This window comes from Mugil cephalus, chromosome 21, assembly GCF_022458985.1.
Source record: "Mugil cephalus isolate CIBA_MC_2020 chromosome 21, CIBA_Mcephalus_1.1, whole genome shotgun sequence".
Lineage (NCBI taxonomy): Eukaryota > Metazoa > Chordata > Actinopteri > Mugiliformes > Mugilidae > Mugil > Mugil cephalus.
In genome coordinates, this window is record NC_061790.1 from 14,751,405 (window position 1) to 14,760,792 (window position 9,388).

Genomic DNA, 9,388 nt, shown 5'->3' on the forward strand with positions numbered 1-9,388 from the left:
TCCATCCGCAGTGTGGCGCAAGTGTTCCAGAAGGAAGACGACGTACGTACGTAAGGAGTGCGGTTGTAGTTCTCGACGCCGTCTCGCGACAAAACAAGAAAATATCTTGGCTGTCTGTCTGCGTGTTGGCTGGAGCTACGGTCGGTAGTGATCGGCGAATGCATGGTTTCCGCCGATAAAGCCCGAATTGTAGCCGTCACAGAGGTAACGCCGGCAGTAGAAAGGGGACTTTTTATACTGTATAGTTTATAGTACTAGTATTTGAAGTAGAACAACCATGGGCGTGGAAGTCGAAACTATATCTCCCGGCGATGGTGAGTAGCTTTATTCGCTTGTGTGGGTTTTGATGCGAGGTGGGTGGGTAGGTGGTTGTGTTCTTGGGGCTCGGTAGTTCCCCGGAATGTCGTCCAAATATTGTTAAACATTTTATTTGTATTTTTCGCAAAACGTCAGGCGTGAGGACATTGGAGATAATGTACTCGTTATTTATTCGTGTCATATTAGTGATATAATTAGGTTGTATAATTACTGTTAACCTTTTTTTTTTTTTTTTTACTGTTATTCATCATTACTGACGCCTTGCACCGCATCTTTCTGGAACTCTCCATACTTGCTGGTTTCTCTAAATGACCGTCAGCCTTAATCTGTCTTTAATTTGAAAACGGTAAATGAGATTTCATTGAAAACGAACGGTCAAGTATAACCACTCATGATTTCGGGGGCAGTCTGGGGCTAGGTGAGGTCCTGAAGGCCTATTTCTGATAACGTAATTAGGCGCATCTGATAGCCTCTTAGTCAGGAAAGAAAAAATGCCTCAGGGCTAAAGTTTCAAGCTGGGGATGAGAGTGGCAGATGCACGTCTCACTTTAGTTTGCAGGCATACGGAGAGCAAGGCGGTTTTGGCTGGAACACCTCCCCTGATTTAAGCTATCCTGAATTGGCTGTCAGACTAATTACAAGATTATCCTGTCATCCTAAGGAGTGCACAGACTGGTGCAGATCCACATTAACACTAGTTTTCTCTCTTTTTCCAACAGGAAGAACGTTTCCAAAGAAAGGCCAGACATGTGTTGTTCATTACATAGGTAACTGACTTTTTGCTTTTTTTTTTGCAATCGTGAAATTCTTTACCGTCTCTGTTTCTGAGAGAGGAAATTTGTCTGTGTTTTCTCTGACGATATCTGGAGCACAGCATAGCTCAATTTGCAGCTTTCACTGGGTCCACCACCACACTCAGAAAGTATTACGGTAATCTGGTTTATTGTGAAGAAGAATTTTTCTGTTTTATTGTGTCATTTTTTTTAATTTTATTTTATTTTTTTTTTCAAATCGTGCACCCCCGCACACACCCACAAATGCATTCTTTTTCCTGTTTGTCTCTTATCAGATTGCCCAGTTTTGAGGTGGGGCAGTGAGACATCGAGACATAAAGGAAATAAATTTGGGATGTTCTGTGCCCTGGAGTTGGCAGTCCAGACAACTAGGTCAGACAGAAAGTAAACAAATACTAGGTTGCATGTCTTCTGTCGCCATCTGAGGATCACATGATTATTATGTCGTTATAAAATGTATTGAACACAGCGTGGCATTGTTTTTGTAGTAAACCGTATTGAATGCACACGTGCGTCTGTTATATATTAGTCTGATGCAGGATTTCCTTTCCACTGCTGGAAAGTATTGCAGTAGTGACTGCTTGTCTTTGCTGATAGTATTTTGTTTCACTCAAGGTTCTATGACTAGTATGCGTGTTATTAACAATAGATATTAAATAATGTTGTTTTTTAGAGACGGTAATCCCCTTTCCCTAAAGTCCTGATTGTTGCAGAAATCAGCTAACACGGTGATGAATCATGCTATAACTGGAACTTATATGTCTGAGGGTGTGGAGCTGCTCTGATGAGATAAAGCTCATCCCAGTCTAGGACATGGGGAGGGTTTGGTATCCAGTTACTCTTTGTGGTTCTGTTCTCCTATATCTACCATTATTTGCTTGGTACAAAAGCTAAGTCCTGTAATTCATTTTAGGCTCCATCAGCATCTCAACCCCCACTGCAGCATTGCACATATTCTACACGTCTCCGGACATATTTCCTCTCCATCTGTCGTCACAGTCGCTGTTTTTCTTGCTTATCATGTCCCCCTGAGTGAGACAGAATTGGCGACAGCGCCCTGTCCGTGAAGTCTGTCAACAACTCGGATGGACAAAAGCCTGGGAATGCCCTCTGCGGCCATTTAAGGTGAACTGTTTAATGTTTTTTTAGTGTGTTTCTTCTTATCACACGCGGGATATATCCATAAGCTGCTGGTGTTGTGGTGGTGGTGGCAGGAAAAAGACAGAGTACTGTCTGACGCTTCAGGGTAGAGTAGTATGACATGAAAGTAGCGTCGAACACAGGTCAGGAGGTTAGTTGAAGGTTTTCTGGGGTAAAATTAGGAGAATTTGTATTGTAACTGATGTATTGTAATAATATAAGATATAGAGTATATACATTATGTTAAAGGAAGGATTCACAAATGTTTTTCTCATTGTGGTTTATCACATGTTGTTCTGTTCAACTACTTTGAGCTAGTCGTCCTGGACTTTGTAACAAAGCAGAACTAATGAAAACTGTGACACACCAATTCTTCGCGTTAATGTGAGTTGGTCACAGAGATCGGTCTTGATTGACTGTTCAATTTTGAGAACAAGTAGGTGATGAAAGTAAACAAAGCGAAGTTCGAAGGGCACGTGGACGGTTTGCCCAATTTGTCATCTCCATCTCATTTGAACGTTCATATACACAATTGTTTTCACAACAACATGATCATCTAGGATGAGTGAGCCGTAGACCTACTGATCAGCGTGATTCAAGGCAGGCCAGCTCTGTATGACTCAAGACTTATTTCCTAGCCTCCCAGCTAATAGCAGCTCTTCCAGTTTCCCCTTTTGAATAACGATTGCCATTCTCTTCTTTCTGTACCTTAGTAACTTTCAGGTCAGCGTAACGTCAAGAAGACAGACAGTTAGCAACTGTTGTTTTATTCGAAAGCTCAAAGACCTTGATTAAGAGATAGCACCAGATAGCGGAGCTGCATTGTAAGTTTGTGACATGAGCTTGTCCAAATCATCCAGCTGGCTCTTAGACTCTACCCTTCCCTCCACCCTGCACTGGTGTTAGTTTTCCAGATAGCAAAGGCAAACACTAAGAGTAGGGAGACAGTGATTTCTCAACACGCATTGGAGTTTGAAACCGCTCTACTTCCAGCATTTAATGTTAAGAGAGCCCCGCTCTCACAGAAACTCACTCACACTTTCTCATTGCAGTGTCTTTTTGATCCTCACTTTCACCCCTGGGGATTTTAACCATGCAGACACACACATGCCAGAGCGCACAGACGCACAGATAAGTGACCCTCCCCTGACTCTGGTGAGAGTTGTGGTCGCCCAAATTAGCAGAGGGGTCAGTGCCACAAGGAAGGTAATGGCTCTGGCCTCAAAGCAGTGGGACAAATGAGTTCACTTGACTCTGATTCAGAGTGGCAGCTCTATCAGCTGCAGTCTTGCTGGCTCGTTCCTCTGTGTGTCAGGCTTTAGACGAAGGAAGGAAACAGAAGCAGATCTGATATGAGTATTAAGAAAACAAAAGCAGCCTGTAAGTTTCCATGATTTGTGAAGTCTGGCGCTAGGCTCTAATGACAAACAACAGTGTAGGTCTCCTTTGAAAAGACGCACGAGCTGTGGAAAGTTCAGTGGATATGATGTCATGCCTAAATGTGGACGTCAGTCCTTGCCGTGTTTAAGCTCTGGACTTCACCGTGAAACATACTGAGGTTAAGACCTACTGGCTCTAGATGTGTGACCCAGGAATAGATAGATTTACTTCAGGAGACGCCAGACTCTCTTACCAGTTAACACCTTAGCTCGTACATCTGGACAAAAGGAATTGCTTGAGCTGGGCTCAAGAGCGTATGTTTACATGAAAAAAATACTCAGGCTTTTTGCGCTTATTCCGAAAGAATATTAATTTAAAGTGGTTTACATGGATATAATAATGCACTGAAGTGACAGTAAATGGAGAAGTAAAAAGTAAAAATCCCTCCACTGAGGCATACATTGCGAATGCAAAACATCAGAATCCTCCTAAGGGACCAAGTAATATCTTGTCTATCATGCCTTAATTGGAACATGATAGAATTAAAGATTATGTGACCATGTCACATTTGGAATATTTTGCTACTGTGAATAATAGTAGAATATTAGTGTTCATGGCATGTAAACATACTCACTGACTGAGTATTAAGTTTCATAGCTTGTATTCTGATAAGGGACAGAATATCTTCTGGCAGAAATGATCTGACAGTAATGTGAGGAGAAATATGACAGTGGTGTCTCACAGCGTGTTGATAGTAACCCCTACTGGCCCACTAGAGAGCCAGGATACTCCATATCTTTAATAAAAAATGACTTTTTGTCTCGAACAAATGGTGTTACTTTTAAGAAAATGCTGGGAATCATTTTCACTCTGTCCATGTTCCAGGAACAAATTAACTCCTACCTGAACTACCAGTTTCTCATTCAAAAAAAAGGAAAACGGTTCATTCATATGACTGAGAACTGCGTGCCTGCACCTGTGTAGCCCAGCTGCGCATATATACTGTCTACTTCATATACGTCTGGCAGACAGACGGATAGCTTGACGCACATCTTATTTCATCCAAACATGAGCCGAGGGTGTTGACGGGGGCAACACAGGATACAGTAAGCGAAGTAAAAATAACCCACCCTTGTGTGGCACAGCTTTCTGCAGATACAAGTGAAAGCCCTCTCATGAGAAGAGAGAGTCTGGGAGCCGAGCTCAGGAAAGGACTGGCCTTGCTTTATTTTTGCAGTGACCCCACCCATGCTTAGCTAGTTGTACAAGGACTGATAACGGAGCGAGTGGGGCTAATGGATCGCTTGGGATTCTGCTTTACCGCGATTGAAAAATGTATTTTAGGTCTCTTTATGTACAGTACATGTTTGAAAGAAGGCAGCGTATTGAATTTAACAAAGAGAGTCAACCCATGCTGGTAATAAGTCAGTGAATTATTTGCAGTTGCGTTTTTCTATAGGATGATGTTGTGTATTTGCGTTCATGAGAACAAGGGGCAGGTGGTCTTTTTCTCCAGCCCGGTTTTGGCCGGTTGCCAGCGTGTATCATAGTCCCTGTTCCTGTTCACCCTTCTTCTCCCCTCTACTTCCTCCTCCAGTACACATGGAGCTGGTTAAAGAAACGCAAAGCTCACAGTGCACAGTATGTACATGTGCAGTATCTCACGTACTTCAGCACCCTCTCAGCTGACACGTTGATCGACCACAGAAGTCAGTAGGGCAATGCTCAGGATGGGATCCATCACCAGCTTCTTACGTGTCCGTGTTTTTTTTCTCAAGTCGCTGGCACAATTACCAGAAAGTGATCCCACATTTCTACAGTGCGAGGGTTTTTTTGTCTTTCTGCTACTCGAATGCCCTGTAGCAGGTGGTATTTGCATTAGCATGCAAACTTGATGACTTTGCAGCTGGACGGAGCCCAGCCGATGATATCTGGGCTGCTGGGATTCTTGGAAATGATGGACCTTCTAAGTTTAGGGGGGGATGAAAGTGGAGAAGCAGTACAGTACCAACATTCACATGACTGCATGGGCAAGACACCACAACTACACTTTAGTGAACACCAACTTTAAATGCCAAGTATTCACACTTGTTGAATTACATCAGAGAGAGCTAAATCAAAGGACAAACCTCCAAAATGCAAGTGGATGTGTTTTTTATGCCGGATGCCGCTTTGTCTTCCCCCAAGAGTGTAGACGAGGATTAGTTTATGCTAGGTTTGTGGGAACATGGACAACATCTAAATGAAAGTACATATTACATAGTACAGTCTTGGTACACAGTAAGTCAGATCATAATGAAGAGCATTTTCTGGAAACTCAATTGAGAAATATTAAATAATCCAGAATAAATCCCATCAGTTAAATCCCAACATGACAAATCAATGCACTTCATCAGATTGGTGCATTCAAATCCTGTTGGCTTGCAACAGTCCCCACACTGACATGGCATAAATTCACTAGATAAAAAAAATGTATTTGTCCCAGAATACTTTGTATAATGTAGTAACATTGACAAGAGAAAACTCTTAACCAGATTCATGACAAGATATGTGAGGGATCATGCTAACACACATGTACTTTGTTTAATGGTAATAGCTTAACCTTTAAAGTAGATATCTGCCTTTCCCCGGCTGATGGGCTTTTGTAGAGAGGCAGGCTTTTATTAGTCATTCCATGTGCCCTACTTGACAAACACTGAAGTCCTACTTAAATTCTCTCTAACATGTTTACTCAAATGTTTTCTCAACATATTTCCCGTTGCACCGACATTTCTTATGCAGAGAAAACGGCCAGCTGCATTAAAGACTCGATTGTTGCTGCTGCCTCGCTTTCTTGGCTGTCGAACGGGTCAGAAAGTTCACATGAGTGGCAGAACATTGCTTCCGATAGCCCCGTGGATTCCCTCCAGTTGTTAAAAGAACTAATGAGGTGGGCCGGTGTTTTCATTCCTTTGGCAGTGTTTAACGGCCTCAATGTTATCATGCCTGAACGGCTGGACATTGTTGTGAAGGAGCAGAGTCCTGCACTGCGCCGCCTTTGTTACCCCTTTATCCCTGTGGTCTAGATACAGGCAAGCAATGGCCTAGTTAACTTTAAAAATAATCCTCTAAACCAGGCCAGTGCTTCCTGATTTACATTCTCTTTGTTCATTAATTGAAATGGACCCAAGACAAGAAGACCCACCAGAATAATTCATAGACAGAAGACATTTGGAAATCAGCATATCGTTAGCTTAATATCATAATTGCCTAAGTCATATTTAATCGTTTTTTAGAAAACAAGAAAAAAATCTAAATTTTTAGCAAGCTCATTTGTATTTTGTTGATATTGGCACAATACAGTAGGTCTAGAATGACTTTTGCAATTACAGTATGCTATTAGGCTAATGACAATATAGTAATTGTATTGGATTTATTTTGTTCCTGGAAAGTGCTAATATAACGTTTTGTTCTGGCAGGTATGCTGCAGAATGGGAAGAAGTTTGACTCGTCTCGAGACAGGAACAAGCCCTTTAAGTTCAAGATTGGACGGATGGAGGTCATTAAGGGCTGGGAAGAAGGAGTAGCACAGGTAAGGGGAGCTTCTTTCATTATGTCGTCTAGTAGTATCAAATTGCTCATTTGTTTTATCCTTTATATCAACCACTGGAGGCTCACTTATGTAGTTCTATCTGTTAAATTTAAGTGGATAATTTTTTCATCCTTTTTAAGTGGTTCGCTGTGTGATCACGGTAACCAAAATAACTGCATTATAAAAGGAATACTCACAGGGTTTTACAAGCGCTGAGTTATCTGAATGGCTCAACTACACCAACAGAACAGAAGGATCAATGAAGAGAAGTGGTGCTGTGGCATCAACAGTAAAAAAGTCTTAACTATCTGGTCTGGGACAATTAACAATGTTTATGGTAATAGCTCAATTTTGTTTTATAAATCTTGTCAAGCTGTTAAACATTTAATTTATAGCTACATAATGAGACTATATTTGGTGGACTGTGGCTATGTTTACATGAACATTTTTTCTTCAACCTGACATCATTCTGATTAGAGACTGACTATTAGAGATCGACTGTTTCCATGTATACTAAATAAAATGATCCGGTAAGTTATAAACTGTATGTTTGAATTAAGCAATATTACCCTCGAGGGTGTGCTTTAACGTCATTTGAGCACGACAAGCAGCACCGACGTGCTCAAATAACGTTTAAGCACACCCTCGAGGGTAATATTGCAATTATACAACAATTACCAACAAAATAAAGCGTATAATTAAATATATATTCATGTTGGTGGACATTTTGCTCTCAAAATTTAAAGTTTTTTGCGAGTGTGCTTCCCGTTTCCGTGGGAATAAATGGGGTTTGACTGATAACTTGAACACAATCGGTCACGTCAGTAGACTGAGACCACCAAATAAATCTAAATTAACAACAAAACGATCCATTTTGTAGCGTACTTTTCAGCCGTTTCCTGCTTCAGCTCTGACAGTTACAGTGGTGCCATGGAGATGGATACAATTTTGCCACAGACTTGGCGGAGCAATATTTTTAGTGATGAGTCAGCCGTGCTGTAATGCTGATTTGAGCAAAAATGTCTAAATGTCTTATTGACCAATCAGATTGCTTGGTCAGAACTACTTGTTGTTTAATCACCCACAACAAATGAACAAAAACAGCCTCGAAAGTAGAAAAAAGTATCCCATTACATCTTTATTTTGTAGTGATGTAGAGCAAGTCATATGGAATCACATTCTGTGACAATTCAAAATGTGTTCTTTGAATCTGTACTATGTTCTCATTTTCTCCTGTGCTTCAGATGAGCCTGGGCCAGAGGGCTAAAATCACCTGCACACCAGATATGGCTTACGGAGCGACAGGCCACCCCGGGGTCATCCCCCCGAATGCCACACTTATTTTTGATGTGGAACTACTCAAGCTGGAGTAACGCCTGCAGCAAACGACGATGGTTGAAGGTTAACGAGGCTTCATATGCCACAACCTGTTTCCACAGGGAGAGACCATACCCGGCTGCTGCCTCCCACCATCTGCCTGCCCTTCTTCTTCTTTGGTTTCTACAGTTTTCTTAAGTTCTGCATTTACATGTACCTTATGCTGCTTTGTTGCCATCTTGTCATATAGACACAATAGTTACACTTTCACATCATCAAGACTTTTACACACATACAGCATTTCAGTTTGTTAGTATGCTTTTTTGTTGAATGTCATTTAATGTTGTAAATTTTGTTTAAACATGAGGAAACCTGTCATCTGATGAAAAGCTGTACTACATTTCAATCAAAACATATACCACAGTCTGAACTAAGGGTACATCTGCTGAAAGTACAATATGTCTGCTCTGTATATTAACTGGGCATTATATACCACCATCTGCATTGCCACTTTGATAAAGGCCTGTCCTGCTGAATGCTATGAATGATGTTGCTATGTTTAGTATATTTTATAACCCTCATGAATATTTACTGCAGGTGTACCCTATCAAATTCAACTCAGTCCAATACTGTACAGAATACTTTAAGAGCCATTGCTACTGTAATCGTTTATTGACCAACTCTTGAATAAAAATGGCATGTACTGTGTTGAGAAGTCCGAGAGTCATGTGTGTGATTTGTCAGATCTAATCGAGTGACAACAGCAAGAATGTGGAATGAGATCCTGCTGCAACATCGCCCCCTAACGGCGTCACTTAAGAATGTGAACTGGAGCACTGAAATTCTTCAACATACTTTTGATGGGAAA

General features: G+C 41.3%; 1 protein-coding gene across 1 annotated transcript; it reads left to right on the forward strand.

Moving 5' to 3' along the window:
- Window positions 1–82: 82 nt before the first annotated feature.
- fkbp1b (FKBP prolyl isomerase 1B) lies at window positions 83–9,235 on the forward strand. Its single transcript, XM_047573397.1, has 4 exons — window positions 83–314; window positions 1,038–1,085; window positions 7,091–7,203; window positions 8,448–9,235. The coding sequence occupies exons 1-4, from the start codon at window positions 278–280 to the stop codon at window positions 8,574–8,576; spliced, it is 327 nt and encodes a 108-aa protein (XP_047429353.1). The 5' UTR covers window positions 83–277; the 3' UTR covers window positions 8,577–9,235.
- Window positions 9,236–9,388: the final 153 nt, after the last annotated feature.

Bases quoted from the DNA above. Each gene is read 5' to 3' on its own strand.
- fkbp1b (XM_047573397.1), top strand. From the start codon at position 278: ATGGGCGTGGAAGTCGAAACTATATCTCCCGGCGATG. The intron at 315-1,037 runs GTGAGTAGCTTT...TTTTTCCAACAG, and splicing joins AACTATATCTCCCGGCGATG to GAAGAACGTTTCCAAAGAAA. The intron at 7,204-8,447 runs GTAAGGGGAGCT...CCTGTGCTTCAG, and splicing joins GGGAAGAAGGAGTAGCACAG to ATGAGCCTGGGCCAGAGGGC.